Source organism: Anopheles gambiae, chromosome 2, assembly GCF_943734735.2.
Source record: "Anopheles gambiae chromosome 2, idAnoGambNW_F1_1, whole genome shotgun sequence".
NCBI classification, from domain to species: Eukaryota; Metazoa; Arthropoda; class Insecta; order Diptera; family Culicidae; genus Anopheles; species Anopheles gambiae.
In genome coordinates this window covers 15662017-15687269 of record NC_064601.1, presented here as the reverse complement: position 1 = coordinate 15687269, position 25253 = coordinate 15662017, and the positions used below count along the sequence as shown (strand labels likewise).

Sequence of the window (25253 nt, the reverse complement as noted above, 5' to 3'; positions counted from 1 at the left end):
TGTAGCAAATAACACGCACAGTGTCCTACTTTTCATCGGCAAACGATCGGTGGGAACAGTGAGAAAAAAATAGATAAAAACTTTGTGCCTCAACATGACTAGTGCGCTGTGTTACATTTCCTCCTCGACGCTAACGCAGTCCTGGCCGACGAAGGACGCATACGGTGAGTATATACAGGCACGGTGTCATTGCATGTACTGTTTGATTGGGCGAATGGGGGGGAGTGGGGGACGTGTTGAAGGAGCAACAGCTTTGCGCCGGGACGTTCCCCCCCGAACGGCTGGGATGCGGAACAAATGTCTCGTTTTGTGTGCAGTAGCAGAAGAGGATTGCACAGTGTTGGGGACGGTTTTATTTTGAGGTTTTTGTTCTCTTTTTCTTTTTTTAATCTTCCACCCGAGATCCGTTTTTCCGCAGATCAATGAACGCGGTCGAACGTGGGATGTATTTGATGCGGTTCGTTAAACGAGACTGGCTGCTTTAATCATTGTTTGGCTTTCAAAAAAAAACCCGTCTGCCTGAATTCTGAAGATGGGTTGATACACGATAGACGAGGAATGTCCTTATCGGCTTGCGTCGTCGTCTTATTGGTAGGGACAAAGCTCATATAGCAGCAAAGGTATAAAGTCCAAGTTATTAGTGTGTTATTTCGCACTCAATTTTCACCACTGTGCTCCTACTCCTCTGCAGACTGGACACAATCGCTCCGTGGTTGGGCTGCTAGATCAAGCTCGATAAGAGAGGATACCGCTTCTCACCATCATAGACTTTTATTTTATCACTTTCTTCACGTGTGCTGCCTGCCAAGACACTCACAATCACACATGGCTAGCAGAAAAGCGCTCTCTTTCCTTTTGACTTTCGCCTAAGATGGGCTAGAAACAGCGGTTAGAGAGAGAGAGAGAGAGAGAGAGCGAGTGTCCATTGTGTTTGCGCGTGATTGTAATTTAGCGTCAAATAATGTAAAGCTCGTGAGGTCGCTCGGAAATCGTCGTCGTGCACATTGGTGTGGTGATGACCCCGTTTGCGCCCGCGCCAGTCGCGGTCCCAGCCAACGACAGCGCAGGCAGCCGACATTAAGCCGTTGTTTTACGAGCTAAACGAGAGCACCATAATAAGAGCGGGACCACCCGCGGTGGTGTCCCTTGGCCGTTATTATGTCTGGCCACTGGCAGCCGCGGGAGTCGTTTGATTGTGGTGGAACGCTTTGGAGACGGGCGAAATAAATAGCAGTATAATCTGCCACTGGAACGAAATCGTTCGATCAAGGTCTGTAGTTACTCATTAGATTTTACGGTGAAACGGCAGCTATTGAACACATTTTTATGTCTTCTTCGAAACTGTAAACTCGTTCGTCTTTCTTTTGGGGGCATCATGTCTTATGATGTTATTATGTGCACTGCAGAGGGTTTATGTTTTGTTACTATTACGCTCGCGCGCTGTATCAGTATGATGAACCCGCAAGGGGCCTCACTTTTAGACGCTGTTCGGCGCTGCCCTCCCGCACTCCGGGCACGGCTGCACGATAAATGCAGAGGGGACCTTTCGTTGCAGTAAAGTGGAATATTTGTGACGTGATATTATTTGCTGCCAGCCAAAAGCAAACCGACCAAACGCACGAAGGACGGGCGATGATGGCTTCAGTTTTTGTTGTTGATTCGTCTACTGCGTTTGGGAAGGTGATTGCCGTCGCCAGCGCGCTGCTACTACACACGGTGGTAGTGTTTGTGTGAGGCCAAAGGTTAGAATTTTGGGATGCAAATTAGCTGCAAGTAGAAATAGAAGAAAAAAAAAGTGTGTATTTGTGCTGGTGGTCACCTCGTGCGACGCATCAGTGTGATGGTAGGGCAACGAGCAGTCTCGATTAGTGATGGATGACTCCGGAGTCGTCGGAAAAATTCGGAGTCGACTCCGATTATATTCCGATCATTTCGGAACCGACTCCGGAAGGTAGAATCGACCAGCATTGTCTGGAGTCATTTGGAATCGTCTGGAGCTGTCCGGAGTTGTCCGAAGTCGTCCGGAGTCGTCCGGAGTCGTCCGGAGTCGTCCGGAGTCGTCCGGAGTCGTCCGGAGTCGTCCGGAGTCGTCCGGAGTCGTCCGGAGTCGTCCGGAGTCGTCCGGAGTCGTCCGGAGTCGTCCGAAGTCGTCCAGAGTCGTCTAAAGACCGAGTCGTCCGGAGTCGTCCGGAGTCGTCCGGAGTCGTCCGGAGTCGTCCGGAGTCGTCCGGAGTCGTCTGGAGTCGTCCGGAGTCGTCCGGAGTCGTCCGGAGTCGCCCGGAGTCGTCCAGAGTCGTCCGGAGTCGTCCGGAGTCATCCGGAGTCATCCGGAGTCGTCCGGAGTCGTTCGGAGTCATCCGGAGTCATCCGGAGTCGTCCGGAGTCGTCTGAAGACCGAGTCGTCCGGAGTCGTCCGGAGTCGTCCGGAGTCGTCCGAAGTCATCCGGAGTCGTCTAAAGACCGAGTAAACCGCAGTCGTCCGGAGTCGTCCGGAATCGTCCGGAGTCGTTTGGAGTCGTCTGGAGTCGTCTGGAGTCGTCCGGAGTGCATCTGAGTCGATCGGAATCGTCCAAACGACTCCGAATGACTCCGACTCCAAGTCGAAATAGTGATTCCGTTTTTGCCCGGGTTGGAATCGCACTGACAATAGTCGGAGTCGGATCGGAGTCGTGGATGAACCCCAGAGAACACACCACTAGTCTCGATACAATAGCCGCTCATTTCACGCGACCCAGTCGATCGTTTCGCTTTTCCATCGTCGGACCCCCCACACCCGGTGTTGCTTTCGCTTAGCCCTCCAAACAAAGTAGCACAGGGCAGGGGAGAACACCGACACCGACGCGATGTTGCAAGGTGACGGGAAAACAAATTGTGCTGCCGAAACGGAACGACTTACGATGTTCTTCTTCGTGTTGCTGCAGCTGTATCGTCGCCGGCGGTTTTGGGTCAGGATCTCCCCGCCTACCGCTCAAAGCGGGAATTGAGGGAAACTTTCTTACCGGTGGGGGAGAGTGGTTAGGAGAGTGCATAAGTGAGGAGGGCGAGAAGTACAGCATTAACTTTATCTTTGACGACGTTTTGGGGTTGTGATTGTATTGTTTTTTCTTCTATTCACCCGTCTGGTGGCCCCAGATCCGTACTGGGATTTTCGGTCGGCAACATAGACGGGAGAATGGGGAAAAACGGTTATACAGCGGACGGGGTGGATGGTAGAGGGTTTCGTCTGGAAAAGTAGAATAGTCGAGAAAATCACATCCCAGCCGTGGAGAGAGACAGAGTAAAGGGAGAGAAAGATTGAGACAGAGGTCATTGGATTTTCGTGCAAATGACGATGTAGCAGACCCCCCCCCATCCCCCTTCGCGCCCCTACGTCCACTGTGCTGTCCTCTTCTAACACTATAGACGGTGGCAATCAGTTCACGATCGGCGAAGCGACGATTCAGTCCGTCGCACGCGGGCGAGAAAGGATTGCTCAAAGTTGTGAAGTTGTTTACCGCGCCTCGCAGCCACCGGGATCCTTCTTGCAATGCCGGTTAACCTCCTTCTCCCTTCCGGCTGTGTTTTGGGGCCGTGTGTCTGGTGGGTTCGATTTAATGTTCATTTTTAGATTCGATCCCCCCCCTCCCCCAGATTTTGGGACAAGATTGCGAGGTGAGCATACCGGGAGATGAGTTCGATTGCGAATGGAAAAACTCCACCGTCTCACTGTCTGGCCCGTTTTGAGGGAGCGCTGCAGAGGAGAGCGTTGTCGTCATAAACGATTTGTTGGGGATTTAATGGCAGACAGGTCGCGAGAGAGAGAGAGAGAGAGTGGGGGTGTTTGGGAGGGCGCAGTGGCTAGGTCAAACCAGGTACAAGCTTCCAGCGGCGGGTGGGTTTTAGTGTGTTTGACGCGAAAGGAATAGTAATTTCGGGGGAAATTCGTCTGGGTTTTTGGGAAAATCCGCAACAAACAATCGTTTCAACTGTTGGCCATCTGATTTTGGTAGCCTTATTAGACGGCTTTATTTAAGATACATGGGCAAGTTGCACTGCAGCGGACGATCGACTTTAATGCACTATTTAATTGTCATAATAAAAATTTACAATCTCTTAAGAAGTTACCTCTTGCGAAACGAATGTGCGGATAGATTAGCCAAAGAAGGAACAATCTCAAATATAACAACAGAAAACAAAATAAGATTGGTAGACGCGTACGAAAGATACAAAATAGAAATGATAAAGACAACAAAAATCTGGTACGAGGAACAATGTCAAAACAAAGGAGAAAAATTCCAGGCATTTCAAAAAAAATTTGAAATGATACCATGGGAAAAAGATATTGACATAAACCCGGAAGAAGTGAGAACAATAAACAAATTGTTAACAGGACACGACCTGTCACCATTTTGGCTGGCCAAAATGAAACTAGTAGAATCAGGATTGTGCCAAATATGCCAAACACAAAATACAGGGCGGCATATGGTTTTTAACTGCAAAAAATACGAAACAAATAGAGGAGACATAACATTTGATAGATTAAAAGAAAGATGGAAACAAAAATCAGGATATGAAATTAAAAAAATTACCAAATTCATGAAGGAAAATCAAATAGAAATTTAAAAAATAAAAAAAAAATAGCATAGAAAGACAAAAATGAAGTCAAGAAAAAAAAAAACAAAATAACAAAAAAAAAAAAACAACCAAATGACAACTGTCAGGTTAAAATATAGAGTGGGTAAAACCTTGAATACATTTGAAACGTCAAATGTAGGGGAATACATCCTCACTCACCGAAGAAGAAGAAGAAGAAGAAGAAGAAGTTACCTCTAGGTGTTAAGAGTCTTCAAAGTTTAATCAAATGAAATTAATCGATATATTTAAAAAAGTCTTTCTATTACTTTGAAGGGTAATGTTGTTACATTGGTGGTTTACTCTTCACTACAAAGAGTTTCTTTTCTCTTAACATATTTCAAAACAATTGAATTTATATTAATTTGTAAATGACATAAACGCACCAATTTAAGTGACAGAGATAGAGAGAGAGAGTGAGAGAAGGACAGATGGTGTGTAAACATTTCCGAACCATTGTTCGTGGCCTTGGATTGCCTTACTGCTCCTGGTGATGCATGACGTGGCCAACCGCAAGCTCTCGCTGCTGTGCTTCGGATCTCGTCCCCTGGGTTTTTTTTTGCGATGGGAGTCTCTTCATTTTGCGTGTGCTCTTGTCTAGACGGCTGCAACAACAACAAAAATGCAGGAATCGGATAACCGGAAATACTTGATTGAATTACATTCACCATCTCGGGAGAATGGTCCACAGACAGCAGACGGCAGAGCATCATGGTTGGCGGTTCATTTTTTGCTCTGAAGGGGCGTGCATCTTGGTTTAAGCTTGTGCATGTGCGCTTGAGTTTGTCTTGAGCGGAAGTTAGTCTGTCGTTTCAATTTACCTTCCACGGTCGCGCTCTCCCTTCACGGTGCGCTGTGCTGCTGCAGTTAGCTCTTTCTTTGACGGTCAAAGAATGCGATGTGTCCCCATCGACTGTTTACCTTTTTACCATGAGAAATATGATTTTTCCTGTGCCATATGTTCTGTGTTTCTTTGTGTGTTGCGTGTGTAAATGCTTCATGCTTCAAGGACAATCCCGCACAAAGGGGAAGATAAGTTTATAATTACTGATCATTAAGGAAAAGACGATACCTTCATTTGCTAAATTGATTACACCTTTTTGCTGCATTAGGATAAAGTGTACTTTGCGGCTATTGGAGAGAGTCCCAATTTTTAAGCTTATCTGCAATCCGATAATCCAGCGGCATTTTTTTACGTTTGAAGGCGTGAAGAAAATGTGAAGCTACCTGGTCTTTTTTCTTTGTTTTGTTCACTCTTGCCACAACAAACAAACGCGCGCCAAATGTGGGTGCGAAGAAGGTTGTCACCCACGCACACGCGAACGGAGAAAAAGCTTGCCGGCCGAGGAGAGAAATCCCACGGATTTTCTTTCTATGCTTCGCGCTATCACACACAAACACACATACAATTCTTTCTATCTCCCTTCAAATCCCTAATTGCGAATGCAGCAGAAGCTAACAAACACAGGCGGTCATGGATTATGGCAGGGGAAGTGTGTGTGTGTGGGAAGCAGCATGTCGGTAGATGGCGGGGGAGTAAATGTAGCCAAAAAGTCGTGGGATCTGGATGATCGGTACCGGCACGGAGGACCGATAAGCGTGGGAGCAAATGAACGCCCTAGGCCGCCGGTTTCCCGCACCTTCTCCGACGGCTTCGGTTAAGCAGGGCGAACGCTTTGGACGCACGTTTTCGCATGCCTTACCCAACCAAAACAACAGTCCGTTGCACACTTTTTTCCGGCGAGATTATTTAAGCTTAGTGTTATTTAGGGCTGTTAGCGTGAAGCAAAAGCCTGTAAATTTGCTGGAAAGACTAATTCGACAACATATTTAACAAACTTTGTGTAGTTTGACCTATGTAATTAATATCTTACCTCTTGTTACGCACTGTACATCGATGTTTTGCAATGCGTCCTGTTGGATCCACTTTTTTCTTAGCACTGTGTGTGTCTGTTGGTTAGCAACAGGGGGTCGTGTACACTACGAGTGCCAGTAAATCATCTCCGTGTGGGCATCACCATTGTGTGTGTGTGTGTTGGGCGGGAAACAGCTTCTGAAGAAGTCAGAGATCAAAGTTGAGCCTCCCGATAATCGCCACCGGGCGTCCACCGCCGGCACACCTTGACGACGGGTGGCAGCAGCGCAGTGAGTGGTTAGTGCCCACGCGAACCGGACCACCACACCCGAGACGAGCTTTACTTTTCTGGGTGGAAAGCGTTCATCTAGTCTCCGGACAGAGGGGACGGGGTTTCCTCGCACAATGAAAAAGGTGTTTAATGCATCTTGGCGGACTAGCCTTTGGATGTGACAAATCCAAATGATGATGAGTGGTACACTTCGCAGGGAAATTCCGGTCGGAAGTGGAGATGAATCACTTTTTGGCAAGCGTCAGCAAACGGAAAACGTTGCTTGTTGGGGTTGTGTTCCTCTCTTTCATCGGGATTCTACGCTGCAACGCGCTGATTCATTGTAGAATATCCGTATCGCAATTCTCGCAAGCCAAAAGCAGACGTGCTCCTGTTGCGCTTGCCGTCGAGATCAATCAGTTTCCAGTTATAAACGTCTCTCTTTTTTCTGGGCACGATAACTTAATAACGACATGTGGGAGAGGCAAAACACATTTTAAAAATAATATAAAAACGTTAAAAACAAATAGCTAACAGCCCCACTTGCCCATCACGCACTCTCTCCATTTTCCATGCCTTCCATGGTTCTGTGTTGCGGAAATAGGAAATGGAACACTCCTCCACACGTCCACCCTTCTTATGCCACGACTCTCCCGGCGCAGTGTCTGGAGGTCATCCGTGGTCCGTCGATGTGTGGCCGGTCTCGTGGATGGGTTGATTCGCCATTTGGGGCGCGTTGCGTTCGCCTTCGCTATTGCTGCCTACTGCTGCCGTGCAAATGAGAAGCGAGAATGAATTATGGGTCTATTTTTGAACCAGTGACTTCATGTGCAACACCACACGCTTTGGGTGTCCGGAAGGGTTGGGGCGGTTAGTAAAAAGAACCTGCTGAAACTCAACGGTCGAAGGGTTGGTGGGGGGGGGGCATAGTCGTCTCTGCCGCGCTCTTCTCGATCCTCATGTGTGGCAACACAAAGCGGATAGCGAACGCGGTGGGAAGATTTCCCAACCGTAGGTGTTTATTACATGTGTTGCTGGGGCGGCAACGCACACGCATATTCGGGTATCCTTCGTGGAACAAAACTCGATCGTTGCTCACTAATCCTTATCCTGATCGGAAATGACAATAGTTTAACATAACGCGCTGGGCAAATTTTACTTCTAGTTAATAAAACTAATAATAAAACACAGTACAGTAGTTATTGTTGTGTCTAAATGATCTCTGCCCCCGGGTTTTAACGGATCACGGAACGGCAGTTTTAAAAATAAACCAAAGCCTCACACAGCATAGTTTTCCACCTGTGCCGGTGCCAGCAGCAGCAACAGCAGCAGCATAGGAGTAGAACGGATTTGTGTTTCATTGCAAGCAGTGACACGAAACCACCGAGCGCCGCTGTTGCTGCTGTGTTCCGGACGTTCGGTACGGCCCGGTCAATTATGATGCCGGTGTCACCCAGCGGCAAGCCTTGAGGTCGACATTAACGCCGTTTGCGCTGTTACAAATTGCGAGTTTGAGACTGGTGTCGTGTGTGTGTGTGTGTTCTCTAGGTCAGTTTTGTTGATCAGCACAAAAACACTCGGTAAAACGTCGACGTGTTGCTGCGCCGTACTTTGTAGTGGAGTTTTTTTGGTGCCACTGGGTGTGGTGGGCACTTGCATCGCACCTCACAACAACTGACGGGTTTACAATTTTATGTAAAAATTGCTCACAGCTATTGATGCAATTTCAACTGAATTTACTGGCACCATGACATCAGGAAGTCACTTGAGGTTCATCTCTCTCTCTCTCTCTCTCTCGCTCGCTTGCAAACAAACGCTGCAGTGGTACAGTTGTATGGGTTCATTCCTCATTCCCACCGGTGTGACGGTGACAGTAGTATTGGCGCAGCAGCAAAATTTGACCAAAGCGCTTTCACCGCGAGTTTCCAACCGTGCCCGACCGTGTGTGTGCTGGTTGCTACGGAGCCACGGGGTTTTTATTTATAGCTTTCCACCCAATCCACCTACGCACTTTTCATGCGCACTGCTCACTCACGAGCGTACCGTATGTGTGTTTGTGTGGGGTAAAATTAATTGTATGCACGTTTTTCTTACATATTGAAATGAACTGTTGTAATGATTACTTTTTTGCCATTTTTTGTATGAAAAAAAAAATTCTTACAGGGTTTTCCAGGCGTTCTCATAGTTGTTGAACACTTCCTTGACTCTTTCTTGTTAGAATTGAACTTCATATGTTTGAAATTGGAATCTATGGCAGCCTTTTTGCACAGGCTCTTTGAAAATTCCTATTGGATCTGTCCAACAAGGGTACTATAGAGTCAAATTCCCATTACATTAATTCATTTCACGTACTTAAGGATAAAAAAGTGTCCCACAGCTATGAGAACTCCTGGAAAACCCTGTATTATTCAGTTTAAGGCAAAATTTTGAAATTGAACATTTCTTCCTATTTTTAATAATACAAATTGTACCAGAAGGTTTGCTGTGTGTGTGAGTGTCCACAAATAATTGTTACTAAAACATCAGGTAACGGTCAAAGTTTTCCTCTCCGTGTGTGTTTTGTGTTGAAGGTGTTGCAAAGACACTAGTAACTCTAGTGGGTCGGTGCGGTCGGGGCGTTGTATAGGTGCAAATGCGAAACAGAGATGGTCGAAATAACAGGCGGGCGGTGGTGGTGTTGTAATATGCTAAAAATAGAGAGCACAACCGCGACACCACCACCGGCGTGTTGCGTTGGCGGCAGTCTCTTTTAACCTGGCTGCGGCCGTAAAGCATGTGCCGTCCGTCGTCCTCGTCATCATCGTCGTCGTCGGAGATGGTGATCATCAGTTCGTTCGCTTGTGCTGTCGCACTCTAAACTTATACGCAAAACTGATCGCACGCGGTGCAAAGCTGCTGCTGATGCCCGCTGCATTTAGCGTGTTGGGGTCCACAATGAGAGAGGGGACGCGTTTCGATGTACAGACACAGCGCCCGTGGGTTTGTTTGCTGCGTTGCTGCTCCTACATGTCGGGACTGTCTTTCGCTCGCTGCGTGTTGTAGAAAAGTCCGTGGTGCGAAGGCGTTCGCATACATTTTTCAGCCCTTTGAAATGAGCTTAAGCGACCTGTAGTGTTGAATAAAAGGTTGACAATTTCTTTTTGTCGCATTTTTGTCAAATTAATAGAAAATATAAAATAAACTAAAGCATTTCCAAACCGGTGGGAACTGTAAGGATCGTTAGTTCTCCAGCTACACTGTACGGTGAGGCTATATGGGTTAGTAGAAGGTGGCCGAGTCACCACTTCGTCCGTCTGCTCTTTGCGCTTTTTTGGAATTTCTTTTGCTCTCCGGCTTGGTGTGTGGTGTTATTCCGGCTTCGTGATCACCGTGTGACGCATAATGCTGAAACCCAGAAACGCTTGCATGTGTGCGTGTGTGTGTGTGTGTGTGTGTGTGTGGAAGGAAATTCCCCGCAAACCGGTTTGCCTTGGAGCGTCGGCTTACGACGACCGACGCGAAATGACCGGCACGGCATGGGGCAATAAGCGCAGCTACAGCCACCACTCTCTGCGGACGGCGAACGGATGAATAATGATGCGGTACGGACGAGGCATGGGTTTCGAGAGAGAAAGATGATGCGAACTGCAACTGCAGCTCGGGGTTGGAAGGCATAGAGCACATAATGTGCGGGTTTCGCTGTGGGGATGCTGCTATTACCTGGTTCGTAAGCCGTTGGATACACGGGGGCTACCTTGGACGCCCAACCACCCCTGATCGCATCATCATTCACTTTTTGCTCGCGCATTGTCTTTGCTTAGGAGGGGTCAGTAAAGATTGATGTGTTAGAGGGGTTTTTTTTAATACATTCTCCACTAAGGGTGTATGGATTTGGAGAAGCAGACGACTGCTGACCTTTCTAGCAGACAGATGGCGCTGTGAATCTGTGACCGATGACATGAAGCACGTACGCTTCGCATTTTTTTGTCAGTTGGTGCCGTTTTGTTTTGTTTGCTTCCAATTTCTTTCCTGGTCATGGTCGTTCAATTAAAGCCAAGGTTCGGTTCGGTATAATACGGTAACACGATATATGGTCCTCTGCCCGCTGTCCATGTGTGTGTGTGTGTGTGTGTGCAATACTTTCGGTTGAATCTGAAGCAAACCTCGTCCACCCAAACTCCCGAGCTGTAAGAAGTTGGCCGACGACGACGTCGGCGGACATCTGGTGCTGCCGTGTGTAAAGTTGCTAACCTCGTTACACACACCGGTTGGTTGGTGATGTTGGGGAAGGGTTTTTTTTGTTGTTACTTTTTTGGTTTGCTGTACGTGTTCGTTCGTGGGGTATGTTTCATCGCAGAAGTTTGCGATGGTTGCGTGGGGCGGGAGCGATGGACGTTGTTGGACGCCGTCTGCGAGCAAAAGCCTGCCGCGGACGGGCCCCGGGTCGCATGATTAGCGAAATTGGCCACAACAGCTGCTCCATTTCCGGCACAAATCAGTCGCCGCGTCGATATTGGACGGGTCCCTGTGAATCGACATCGGGGTGGCGGAAAAATCAATCTAACCCCGCCCATATGCGTTGTACGTGTTGCCGTCTGGTCGGTGGAGAGAGTAGTGAAAGCGGCCACATGCTCGTTATTCTTAAACGAATCTTTGAAGATGTGGTGTAATACATCATCGGAAGCAAAGTGCAGATTTAGTGAAATATAGGTGTTGCCCATCAGTTTGAATCTATACTCTTTATTGTACTCATTGCATTTGTTGAGTTTATTTTGAAGCAGGATTGCACGAAACCAACGAAACTTCTTTTTTTGTCCACATTAGAAAGTTAAACGTGCAGACAACTCAATCAAATCAGCAAACGTTGCAAGAGACAGCCGTTGCCGGGTCGTAGCACGGCTGCGGCTCGTTACCTTCCACGGCAGCACATGAATCTTCAGCGAGACAAGCACACCGAGTTTCGAAATAGTTTGAGATCCATTTGATGGATGCAAACGTACGCTCGCTGTCCCTCTCTATCTCTCTCTGTTTACCGCAACAAAGCTACTCTGAATGAGAATAGAGAATCGTTTGGAGAGGAGCATGCATGCATGAGAACGACTTGATCTTCATAGAGCCAGCAAAGCGAGGTTCATCGATCGCGGTAAGATGTGAGATGGTGTTAGAGGTTGCGCATGACTTCATCACAAACTGAGAGAGGCAAAGAAGCAAAGAATGAATGGTCCAAAACATGTAGCAAATATCAGCAACATGAATGTGTTTTGTCGAGAGCAAAAGGCTAAACGTTCGCGCATGAAAGTGCGTTGGTGTGCGAGAAATAGAGTGACCATCGTATTCGGTTGTGTTTAAGGTTACTTCCGTCTCTTATCCCCGTTCTAAAGGTATGATTCAGAAGATATCGCAATTGTCTGAGACCACCGAAGAGGAAGAAAAAGAGCATACATTAGCATGGGACGGCGGGTGCTTGTTTGGCAGGTGCTAAAGAAATGTCTCGCAATTGGCACCCTGTAAAGGCACTGGTAAGAAGTGACAAATGTTTTATTGAGAGATTTTGAGGTTTGTTTTGGAGTGTGAACCTGTCGGCGTGGGACCATCTTGAATTCCCGATTTTGAGCACCAACACTTTAAGAACTCTTTACAAAAACAGTACGTAATCCAAGGGTTCTGCAGAAAATGTTAACTCAATCTGAATCTCTCGCGAGAGAGAATGAAGTAGGAGAGGAAATAACAGCAAAAGGTTCTCTTTCTTTCTCTCTCTCCCTCTCTTGCTTCAACTCTCTGTAATCTGAAACATAAAAAAGCAGCAACCTAACACCACAAACACACATGCAAAACCACCACCCGCCTGCTAAAAGCTCGCATCCACGCCAAGCGCGTGATCGTGGGCCGAGCTTTTATCCCAAAATGCGCCGATGACGCACCTGTACTCGCCTAAACCTGAAGGAAGCGAAGGCAAGACGCCGAAGTTCGTTAACCTCGTTTCCGGCTCAATTATTCGGTTGCCGTCGTCGTTCTTCTCTCCCCCAATCGTTTGGGTCGATTTTTGCGAGGCTTTTTGGAGGGAAAAAATGGCTTCCAAAGCCAAAGCCTTGGTACGGGGTCGCTGGAGGTGGTAGCCAGGGTGAAACCAAGCGCAAGCATGTTTTTGTACAATTTCGCTTTCCTATGCTCGTTCGCATGCACGGGGTCGGCGGCGGCGGCGGCGACGGCGGCATGCTGTGTTGGTGTTAGCTCTGTTGTGTTTTGCATTTCGTTCTCGACGCTTCTGCGGGTGATGCCATGTGTTGGCTGTGATTTGTATCTTTACACCTTTGCGTTCGCACAGCTCGTGAATCGGGGTTGATTTTTGTTTTCCTCGGTTAAAACAGCGGAGTTTGTGATGCTGCTTGCTGTTTTGCAAAGACATATTTTAATGCAAAGTACTAATCTTATCCTTGCCCTGTATCTTCTCCCTTTTTTTCCAGTGGCGGCCCAGTTCGCATCCGGAAATGTTCCTGACTCAACGCGGCAAAGGCACCATGCGCCGCTCTACGGAAGACTGGTTACAGAAGAACACTTACCTGCCGTACATCGTGATATACACCAGGTGAGTACCGATGTCTTGACCCTTACCATATTACCCCAGGTTTGATTTGTTTTTTCGCTCCTTCTCTTTTAGCGTTCGATAAGTCCCACATCATCGACCGATATTCGGGCGATGGAAGCTCGGATACCGGTGCTTTTTCGTGATCCAGCGACCGCTCCCCTGCGAAAGCTAAGCGTTGACCTGATCAAAACCTACAAACACATTAACGAGGTAGGTAGACCCGATCCCGACGGAAGCTCCTCCCTGCCGTGGAGCGCGGCAGCAAAGAAAGGTCGATTTTAAATTAATTGTTTGTCCTCTAAGACGTTGATGAGCGGAGCGCGCACGATCGATGTCCGAGTCTTCCCCGCGCTATACAATGTACGGCCGGTTGCGTAACGAATCCTATGGCGGTCGGGCGCACCGCCATCCCTAGGGAGCCGAGCGTATGTTAATTTTACTAATATTCTTTTTGGGCCATTTTTGGGCTGTGCTGCTGCGTGCCTTATCACGGGCCCGTTTTCCGTGCAAGGAATGCGGCCTCGATGTTGGCCGGTCATTGTTATAATTGAATTATAATAATGTCCTGTCATATATCCGTGCTATCCACGCTGTACGATTCGGGCCCACCTCAGCGGAGCCAGCGTTCTGGCACGTAGCGCATTTAAATATGTGTGGTGTACGTGTGTGTGTGTGGGTATGTGTGTGCGCTTTGCGTGGTGTGAGGGAAAATGGTTCAACCGGCTGCTGCTGCTGACTCAACTAGTGACGCGGAAACACGAGCAAGCGGTGCCGGCAGCCGCTCGATGAGTAAGGGAAAACTCTCTCCACTTGACAACGGTGCCGGGGAACACTCACCGGAACCGGGCGTTTGTTAGGACAGTTTTGTTGGCGCCAGCTAGGTGGAGGACTTCTAGCTTCTGCTAAACTGGTGGCTCGCTGAGCAGAATAATCCCTCCCTGCGAATAGGCAGCGCAGTCAAGAGTAGAAATGGCAGGGGGCAGAAAAAAAGAGGCGAATAAGAATCGAAATAAAAAAATCGACCGTGGCAGAAGTAGATAGTCGAGTAGGATTTGGTCATCTGTTTGAATTTCTTCAAGTTCACTTCAGGCCGACTGGAGCCCATAAAAAGGTCGGAGGTGCTCTCGCTGGAGGAAACTGGAACGAACGGACCCCCCCCCCTCCCCCTCTGGCCAAACCAATATCTTGACCATTATGTTGCCTCCATTTCGTACCGGGTGCGTGCTTGAGAAGCTGGTCCTGCTGTATTAAGTTGGACAATTCGTCAAAGGAAGAAAAGTAAAAAAAACACACACACAAGAGAATGGAAAGAAAACTGAGCCTCTTGTGCTGCTTTGGCAGATGCGACGAAAGCGTCATTTTCATCATCCCATTTTTATGTCCTGCTCCTCGCTTGCACGGGCCTGCTAGGAAGCAGTGTAGAGATGAAATAATCACCAATGATTTCCAACATCGAAGCAGTGTGGAGTGACTTGAGCGGGGGTGTGAGGTCAACGTTCGATGAAGATTTGTTTGTGCACTGTAGAAGTGGAATGAAGTCTGAGCATTGTATTAAAAACTGCTGTGAAAATGTGTGCCAAACTTGTATATTGAAGTTTTCTAAAACCAATTTAACACTAAGGCTTTGAACGTGGAAATGGCAGAAGCAATTCGAAGTATTCTTGTGTTCTTTTGGGAAATCCCATTGTTTTGAATCTATTTCGTATGATTTCATTCCCAACTGCATCCGCTATCCCGTCCTGTTTGCGTCCAAGCTTTTGGCGCTTGGTTGGAGCAATTAAAAAGTATCCTTCATTTAAAGGATAGTAAAAACGATGTAACTCGAGTCGTGGCCGGCGTGTTTGAAAGCAACAAAATCTCAAACAAGCGCTAACAAACCGTCCACAAGTGCCCTTCCCCAAGTGTTGGGTGCGCGAGCGCATGTAAATGTCACCGACATGCGAATGGGTTGTGGTTTTGGGTTTAGAGGGAAATATATTGCTTTCGTTTCCCATTTCCATTTGTTCCGGGGCGCGCGCGCGCTTGTGCATATCCTGTGCACAGGATGAGCGCACTCCTGTTAGAAGACTGCCCTCCTCCCCTCCCCGCCCCCCTACCCTGTGACAATCGAACTGATGCGCAACAGAAGCTGTGTATCCCTTCCCCGTTCCGAATCCCCGCGGACATTCCTCGCGTGCGATTTATTACCACAAAGTGACGGCGGAAGAAATTGAAATTCGTACGGCGTGCGAGGCTCGGTCGCGCTTCCGTGCCCGTTTGTCGCCGTACCAGTGCGCATTTCCCCTCGTGCAACCCATCCCACACAGCGCAGCGGTGGGGCAAAACACGGGAATCGGGAGGGGGTGGTCGGGCGCCGCGAACCTTTCATTATTGGAATTTTAATGTAAATTCTTGCACATTTCGTCCATGACGTTTGGCAGCCGCGTGTGTGCCGTTCGCAATGCGTGTGCCCACTGCAGCGCGGGAGGAAAAGGGGTGTGTATGGGCCGTTGGTGGGGGTGGGTGTTTTGTTTTTTTAATTTCAACTCGTGCGTCATCATCATTTGACACTTATGCGTGCTGCCGAGCTCCTTGGGTCTTGGGAGGATTGCGTGTTGGCGGCACATTATCGTCCCTTGCGTTAGAATGTATAAAAAGACGTTCCGGTTCCTTAAATCCGCTGCTTTAAAACAGGCATTCAATAAAGCGATATCACACGAAGACGCTATTCCATGGTATAGTGGATATCAATATTGTATGCCCTGTGTGGGTGGCTTACGCGATAGCCCTCCATCGGTCGTTGAACCCTTATAGCAGATATTTCTACACAAAAAAAAAAAAACGGCGGTCGGAAAATCAATCAGCAAGCTCCTCTTCTTTTCGGATGCAAAAAGGCCACAGGAAAAAAAAGCACACCACGAAAAATAACGAAAGCGTATAAAGTTGCTCAACCGTTACCGATTCCACTACACGAGCCTTGGCTGCAGCACTTGTTCCTGGCCATTGGCCAGCAGCTGACGTTGAAACGGTGTAAAAATAGGATGCTACGGATATAATACGGGAGAAGGATGACGAAAAAAAAAAGAAAACTATGATTGAAGCAATATCGCTTGCTGTCCGGAGAAGAGCTTGTACAGCAGGGGCAGACATTCCACTCGCCGCAAGCAATTGAACCGGAAAGGACAGTACTGGAGATGTAGTAATATTAACTGCCGCCCGCTGGTGTGGGCTACCATCATATGGCTTTCGACGAATCCCTTCCGCCTCAGCCTCTTACTAATGTGCTAGTGATGCATAGCTAACGTTCTGTTATCGGTTTTTTTCTTCTTCTTCTTGGTTTCTGTTTGTTTCATTTGCTATTCCGCTCAACCAACCGTCTCGTTCATTACTAGAGATACGTTATCGTACAATAGTAAATGTGAAGGGATCTGTGAGGGCACACTGCCGAGAAGCAGGAGAAGGAGGAGGATCCTATGAGTTAATGAGAAGCTGAAGTGTGTGCTTTTTTTACAACAGGCTCCAAATATCTTCTTCCGGATGTCTGCCCTACCTAGCCATCCATTGTCCTCATCGCTCCTTCTCGTTCCAGTTGTTTGATTGTACCTTTACTACCGTGGTGTACCCCTCACACGTCGGACGCTGTTACTGTGTCCCTTTTACCGAGAAGCGAGCGAGCAGGAGTTACATTTCATTCCGTTCCATTAGCTGCTCCATGACTTATTTTCACCCCCCGGGCTCCGAATTGACCACTTGTGGTCTAGCCAGGGTGTAGATATGGTTTGCCAGCGTTAAAGGAAGTGGCGTGTACTGTATTTATGCGATTTTTTTTAATTCCCCCGCACCCCCAAATGGTTAGTTTGACAGAGAAACTGTCACCACCACCACCACCACCAGGCGCCTCCATGGTTGCGGTGGAAATTTTTTTCTTCTAAATTATGAAAATATTATTAAAATATTCTAAAATGGGTACATCTATGCTACTAATATAGAAAAAGAAGTGTGCAATACATCATCGCTGCCGAAAGGCAGATACATTTTGGAATCTTTTCCAATCCCGCAAGTCTTCGCCGCAAATGCTTCTCCAGCGTTTTCGTGCTAACGACGCGCTTGGGTAGCTGTTTGGCGCTCGCCAACGTGTGCACACGATATCGATTTTCTTCCGGCCGACCCTCGACAACAGAAGCGGAAGCAGCAGGTGCAGGAGCAGGAGCAGCAGCATCATTCCAACAAGCATCAGCGCGCACATAAGGGTGAACGCGCGTCTGTCGTTGTGTCGCCGTTGGGCCCTTGCGCCATCCCTCCGGTACCCTGCTCACATGGCGGGCGGCGCTCTTGCCCTTTGGTGTGAGTGTGTTTGTGTGTGTGTGTGTGTGTGTGGAGCCAGCGTCGGAGTTTCCTTTGGCGAGTTTTTCATTTCGCTTTTCTCTCCCTATCTTTCTATCTATCTCTTTCTCAGTCTCTCTCTCTCTCTCATCGTGATTCGTTTCTAGCAATGCTTTGTCTCTTGCTAAATTTTCCACCATTTCCAACCATGGTACTCGGTTCGGGCGGACGGCTCGCGTAGTTTCGTGTTGCCTGGTGCTGCATGTGTGTGTGTGTGTGTGCACGGGGCGACACGGTATGTTTTAGCTTCGGACGCTACACGATTCTCTCATTTCGACGGGGAGCTGCTCCTTTTGCTCTTGTTGGCCGTGTTCCTTGTGTTCCTGTCTGGAACTGCCTGTGTGTGTGTGTGTTTGCGTGCGGCGGTGTCTGTCCGGCACGGTCACACTAGCCCTCACCCTGTCTCCACACAAGGGTCGACGGTTTTCCATCGGTATGTTTGATGGATTTTCCTGTTATTGTTGCCAAACCGCCGCTTGCTGTCGGTGTGTCGGTTGATGCGCTAAGGGGCTGTTTTGGGCCTATTTGATCGTATTTAAAATTGCAACATGCCGTCCTGCAGCTCATCTCCTGCTGCTAGCTGCTCGAATGATGCGCCCGGTTGATGCTTACCAGAGATGAGCGAACGATCGAATGCGTTAATTCGAAGTAGAAAAAAAGCATGAAACAGCAACTAGGCGTCTCCATGTTGCGGCGTTGCGCTATAAGCATGTTTTTTGCTTTCCTTTTCCAATATGAATTGTGCAAGTAACGTAAACGAAAGCAGTTTTCAATGTTTTTCGTTTAAAATATATTTGGTAAATTAATTTCCATAAACTGATAAAAATAACATAAAGCATAAAGTGATCAAGTTGATTTTAAAAGTTTTGCTCCAAACGAAACAATCGTCCACTGGCTCGTTTGTCTTTTGCGCTGCACCTAAAAACGTCTTCCTCCCTCCCTCTCTCTCTCTCTCTCTCTCTCTCTGTCTCTCTCTCTCTCTCTCTCTCTCTCTCTCTCTCTCGGTATCTCTCGCTCCTTTTCCATGTTGTGTGCTGATGATGCACCATCAACCAGCATCACCATCACAACTGCACGGGTTGTATATTTTGTATGGCATCGTGTGTATGTGCTTTTCTCTCCCTCTCTCTCTTCGTTGCATCGGTGGTAGTGATGCTAAAACATCCTAGATTCGTCTCCTGGGTGGGATGGGGCTGGAATAAGAAGGATGCAGCACCAGACACGCAGCTGACACGATGCAGCAGATCGCATCCACTAACGGCGAGAGCAGACGGGCTTGGTTGTGCAGTCAGCGATCGATGATTTATGATGGTTGGTGCAGCTGCGGCTCTTTGCTTGCCAGGCCGAAGCTAGAAAAGCGATGCAAATAGCGGCTGTTTAGAAGAAAAGTAGTGTAGCAGTAGCGTGAATTGCTCACTGTTTCTTACTAACATTATTTTGAAGTATTGAGTAGCGTTCGTAGTAAGCTACTTTTTCTTATCAAATGACGTCTACACTTCGATGTTGCACACAAAACCATCCGTCAAGGGACGGCACACGGCTCCCCTTTGACCCACCCCTTCAACATAAGCGGTTAAAGTGTTGCCCGACACGTACTAAACCAATGCGTCCCTTTGCCACGCTAGCTGCTACCGTTCATTTGCACTCAGACAGCAGTGTACCGCACTGCTCACCACCCACTACCTCCCCCCTTACCCACTTCCACCCTAGCTAAAAGCTGTCGCAGACAATTTCCAACCATCCATCCCAACTGAACCGTCGGTTGATTTTTCCCAGATTATGGTGGCACTGTCTAGCCTTCCTGCGCCATCCCAAAACCCTCCCGTCATTTGTGGGATGGAGGGGGAGGGAAGTGCAGGGATAGAAAGGGATCACACATTTGTCGTTGTGTAGGAGAGCGCCATCTGATGCGCTTACACACACACACACACACACACACGCATACATACAATCGGACACTCCTCGTTCGAACACATAAAAACACACACACCAATGCAGGCGAATGCATACCATACCATACCACCGGAAAAGGGAAGCTAAGAGAAACGCAGTTAGAGGAGAGGAGGCGAGTCGCTGTCGCGCCAGAAAGTAGCGGCGGCGCGCACTCTCCGGGCTCTCCGAAAACTGATGGCGAAGCGGCGGCGTGGCGAAATAGGTTAGGGAAGGTCAGAAAGGCGCTCGTCGTCACACCCGCCCAACAATCCTTGCGTGTTCTCCCGGTACTGGTCGGGGGGGTTGTTGTGCTCCACATCCTTGCTGGTGTCTGTGTTTCGCCCCCTTCCCCTCCCTCCCTTTTGTTTTCGCTTCTCTGTGTGTGTTGGTGTGGATTGGGGATGATGAAAAATCCTGCGGGAAGTGACACACACACTTGTGTTGCTCGGTCTGTTTGTATGTGCGCTGGGAACTGTAAGGATAGGGCTTGGTTAGTTAGGTGTGTTTTGAGAGAGTCGCTCGAATGGTAGAAGAGCAAAAAAAAAAATCAAGAGAGAGAGAGAGAAAGAGAGAGATAATTTAATGGGACTGTTGGACACGGGGGACATCGGGGAACAGGTTTTTTTTTCTGACAGTGGCAATGGTCCGGAACGGGTGGCTGAAGAGATTAATCGTCTCCCGGTTGAGTATCCTTTGCGAAGGCTTATAATGCATTCAGCTATGAAGAGAGAGCGAGAGAGAGACACACACACATACAATACACGGACAGACAGGTCGTTGTATGATGGGAGAGATTTGGACCGTCTCCATAGAGCAAAGGCGTCCGCGGAATCTTCTTCCGGTTCGTATGTGTATGTATGTGTCTGTGTCAGCCTTCTTTTTTTTTTGTTCAATGTCCGCTTCGGTTAGGGAAGCAAACGTGGTTTAGCTGGCTGTATGTTTTCGTATAGCTTATGGTTGATTTTTGGTAAAACATTGATTTGGACTCGTTGGAGGCCGCTGGGACTGTTCAGGCAGCTGTAGTTTTAAAGCGCAAATAATTTTCCTTCTAAAACCCATTCCATCAATACAAGAAACGAAAAAGGCTTGCTCCTCACCATTGTTTCCATCTGTAATTATTCGTTTTTTGGCAGCATAAGTAATTTATAAAATGCTTTATTGCAAATCCACCAACTCTTCCGTCCATTCATACTTACCAAACAGGACTTAGTACGGGGTACATTTGAATCGATTTTGAACGATGCTGCTCGCTCGCCGCAATCGCTGGGCAATCTGGATTTCTAATCCGAAATGAATTAAACTTCCCAAGCCAAGCTGTTTCGCTCAGCTGTTCATTGTAACCCCAGCGTGCCAAATCTCCACCCATAGGACATGCGACTCCACCCCGTTCTGCCCTCGTTTTCCTCGTGCGGTGCTGTTTCCTGCAGCAGCCAGCCTGGTCGCTGTTGTTATGAAAAATGCACACAAAGACACAATAATGGACGCCCGGAGCAGTTCCAGCTTGTACTTCTTTTACTTTCTCTGCTCTGCTGCTCCGGGTTGCTGCTTTTCGCATCTTCTTATCGCACAGCATCACACATACACACCGCTTATCAAGCCCGAACCCATAAGCAGCAGTTTTCCGCGTCCTCGCTCGTCCTCTCGCTGCCCGCCCGCCCGCCTGGACGCGTTTCACGGAGTTTGCTCTTTCTCCGGCAGCACGGTACGGAATGCCCGCGAGGAAACCGCCCAGGAATGTCTGGGATGCGATGGCATTGCCTTCTGTAGGTCGGGGTGGGTGGGTTCGCTTGTTCTTACCCGCCGTCCCGCCGCACCGGCTGCGGTGGTGGCACAGCATTCTTTTGTTCTCGCTCGGAAACATAAAATGCATGTGACAGGCCGAAGAAGAATCATCGAGACACTGTCGAGCGCGAGACCTGTTCACGAAAGGTTCTGTGCAATGCTGTGTCTTCCCTTCTGGCCGCACACTCACACACACATACTCGCGTATAGAATGTGGGGAAGGCTGTATGCTGCATGAGGTGGTAAAAAACAGGGGCAGTGTTTGAGATGGATACGGAGTTGACGAACGTCTTGTACACTGCACGCCACATACATTGTGCGCACAGGGGGAGGATTGGGTTAAAGGGTGCAACGGAGCATCTCGACTGTGCCGAGCCCTTTAACATAATCCTCCCCCCCTGCAAACTGCCATAACAAAAAGGACAAACAAATAATGAATTATAAGCAAAACAGGAGGAGGAGGCAAACCCTTCTTCACAAAATATGCCGCAAACGGTGCGGCGTGTTAGAAATCCGATGCGCTAATGTGACGTTTAATTATTATTCTCTCTCTCTCTCTTTCTGTGCAGGTTTACTATGCCAAAAAGAAGCGAAGAGCACAGCAGACCCAGGGCGAGGACACTTCCCACAAAAAGGAGCGGAAGCTGTACAACGACGGTTACGACGACGAGAATCATGACTATATCATTAAGAATGGCGAGAAGTTTCTCGATCGATACGAGATCGATTCACTGATCGGTAAGTGACGACTTGCTCTGCGTTCGTACGATCCCTGGTCGGATGCGCTATTGTGTGGACAGAACATTATGCTAATGATGCGTTTTCTCTCTCTCCCCCTCAAGGCAAGGGAAGCTTCGGGCAGGTGGTGAAAGCGTTTGACCACGAGGAGCGCTGCCAGGTGGCGATCAAAATCATCAAAAACAAGAAACCCTTCCTAAACCAAGCACAAATTGAGGTCAAGCTGCTGGAAATGATGAACCGGGCCGACGCGGAAAATAAGTACTATATCGGTAGGTACCGCCACCACGCGGGTTCTCGTTCTCTTCCAGAAATTTGCTCGGAGCACACTTATTGATGCTGTTACTTCTTATTCTTTTGCATTTCCCACAGTTAAGCTAAAGCGGCACTTCATGTGGCGAAATCATCTATGTTTAGTATTCGAACTGTTATCCTATAATTTATTCGATCTACTGCGCAATACAAACTTCCGCGGCGTCTCACTGAACCTGACGAAAAAGTTTGCCCAGCAATTATGTACGGCGTTATTATTTTTAAGTACACCAGGTAAGTGGCGATCACAGTGTGTGGGGAAAGTGTGCCAAGTGTGTTAAGGAAGCAAACAGCATTTAGTTGGAATGTTGGAATTTCCATCACATGTGTTCAGTATTGGGGTATAATTGCTTCATGGCTTACAGTAGTGCGCGTTATATTAAAAGAGGCACATTTGCATAAACGTTCCTGTTCCAAGATTCTATTTCGTATGTACTTCGTTACTGCAGCAGTATCTTCTGGTTTTCATTAAGTGACTCTTTCGCAATAATCGGACCCAGATAATGGTCGAAAATGTGCATGGAATATGTTAGCCTAGTATGGTAATGTTATAATGGTTTGCTGCGTGTTTTTTTTTCATCTGCACTAAAATAGCCCCAAAGAGAAACTTGTACATGGGGAGTCGTTGATTTGCATATTACTACAATAGTAGATAGCTCGAAGGTGGATAGAGTAGAGCACCGCGGTTTGCATGGCTGCAGGAGTGTTTTGGATGGTAATGTTTAGTTTGGCTGCAGTTTGTTTGCTTTTCATGATTGTTATATTTTAAACTGCCGTTACACTCTGACGGAACGAACGTGTTCTCTTTTCCATAACACTGTCGATGTTGATGTATGTGTTTACTAAAACAATTTAGAATTGCTTTTTTAATTCATTATGGTGGTTTTCAGCTTACAAGACAAATGCTACGCTAATGTAGGGGGAGATAAGCTACAGCATTGCTATCTAATATTCGCAAAAACATCGTGCCGACCAGCAGTTAATGATTTTTAATGTTTGTTTTCCTTTCCTTTTGCAGAATTAAATATCATACACTGTGATTTGAAACCTGAAAATATACTACTATGTAATCCAAAACGATCAGCAATTAAGATAGTGGACTTTGGCAGCTCCTGTCAGCTGGGACAGCGGGTAAGTGTACAGTTTACCGCGGAGAGGGCGTTTTGCGGCCCATCTAGCCCCGTTCTAGTCATGTCGCTAACCATTCCACCCGTTCGGCAATGCCGCTACGCTTTACAGATATATCAGTACATACAATCACGCTTCTACCGATCGCCAGAGGTACTGCTGGGGATACCGTACGACTTAGCAATCGACATGTGGTCGCTCGGGTGCATCCTGGTCGAGATGCACACCGGTGAGCCACTGTTTTCCGGCTCGAACGAAGCCGACCAGATCAACCGGATCGTGGAGGTGCTCGGTATGCCGCCGAAGCACATCCTCGACCAGGCGCACAAAACACGCAAATTCTTCGAGAAGCTCCCGTCGGACGGTAGCTACGTGCTGCGCAAGACGCAAAACCAGCGCAAATACAAACCGCCCGGCTCGCGCAAGCTGCACGACATACTCGGCGTCGAGACGGGCGGGCCGGGCGGCCGGCGGCACGGCGAGCCCGGCCACAGCGTGTCGGACTATCTTAAGTTTAAGGACCTCATCCTGAGAATGCTGGACTACGACCCGAAGACGCGGGTCACACCGTACTATGCCTTGCAACACAACTTCTTCAAGCGAACCTCGGACGAAAGCACCAACACGGCCAACACGATCAGCTCGCTGAGCACGAGCCCGTCGGTCAGCACGCAGGATCAACCGAGCCATGGTGAGTATGGTCAGGCGCGTCAGCAGCGACGCAGCTTGCTGCCCCTGCCGCCCGCACTGCACGAGGAACAGACTGCTGGTGCGCGGAAGGCGGCGGGCGCCCTACCGTCGTCCTACACCTCCAGTGCGGCGACAGTTTCGTCTGTCTCCTCCTCTTCCTTCTATCATCCCTCCACCTTTCTTGCCGCTAAAGGTGGCGACCATCGCCACCAGCAGCATCAGCCCAAGCTTAAATTTCAACCAAAGCCTTCTGGTGGGATTGGTGGTGGTGGTGCTGTGATGCCTTCGGCTAAAAGCTTAACATCTGCCACATCATCATCAACAACATCATCGAAATCATCGTCCTCCTGTACCACATCCTCCTCCTCCTCCGCATCATCGGCATCGTCATCGACATCATCGCTCTCGGCCTCATCGCTGTCCGTCTCGACCTCCACCTCGGCACCGTCGGTCTCATCCGCCGTGTCATCCGTGTCGGGTGGCGCTGGTGGCGGGAGCAGTAGCAGCTCTCACTTGGCAAAGAATGCCAAAGTTTCGCAGCCAGAGCTTGACGATAGGTTGAAAAAGATACACATCGTGCATCCGTCGACCGTCGAGAAAGCTTTTCTTTCGTCCGCTTACCTGAAGTAGACGAAGCCCCGCGCGCGCTCTCTCTCTCTCGCTCGTATGTTGCAAAGTTTGTTCGGAGTTTGTTGTTGTTCATTTTGGCCTAACTTCATCCCACTAACACAAGCGTGCGTTTGACGGTGGTTTGCAGTGAAGCGTTCATCTGGCTAATGCGCTAACTAAACGGTTGCGACGAGGAGCAGCTCTGCGTTTTCGTTTTGATTTCTTTTTTTTTTTCTAACTACACCACGTTTAAAAAATACGCGCTGGAATACTGATTTTGGGTGCTTTGCCGCCACTGAAGGTGAATTTGGAAAATGTTTCTTTGCGTAATATGTATGTGTGCGTGTGGTGTGCATATGTTTGTGTAATTTCTTTGTGCTTTGAGTTTTTAACAATAT

The 25253-nt window shown here is 48.2% G+C and overlaps 1 protein-coding gene across 9 annotated transcripts in view; it reads left to right on the top strand.

Annotated features, from left to right (window-relative positions):
* LOC1281364 (serine/threonine-protein kinase minibrain) overlaps positions 1 to 25253 on the top strand; it is a 54588-nt gene that overhangs the window by 21408 nt on the left and 7927 nt on the right. For 8 of the 9 annotated variants that reach the window (XM_003435986.2, XM_061646278.1, XM_061646281.1 and 5 more), the window contains 7 exons: positions 13181 to 13302; positions 13375 to 13512; positions 21948 to 22116; positions 22221 to 22388; positions 22489 to 22662; positions 23447 to 23559; positions 23668 to 24247. In XM_003435986.2, the coding sequence (XP_003436034.2) occupies positions 13181 to 13302; positions 13375 to 13512; positions 21948 to 22116; positions 22221 to 22388; positions 22489 to 22662; positions 23447 to 23559; positions 23668 to 24247 (1464 nt within the window). Of the gene's footprint in view, positions 1 to 13180; positions 13303 to 13374; positions 13513 to 21947; positions 22117 to 22220; positions 22389 to 22488; positions 22663 to 23446; positions 23560 to 23667; positions 24248 to 24439; positions 24911 to 25253 lie in introns of all 9 variants that reach the window. The other variant, XM_061646285.1, reaches the window with a different exon arrangement.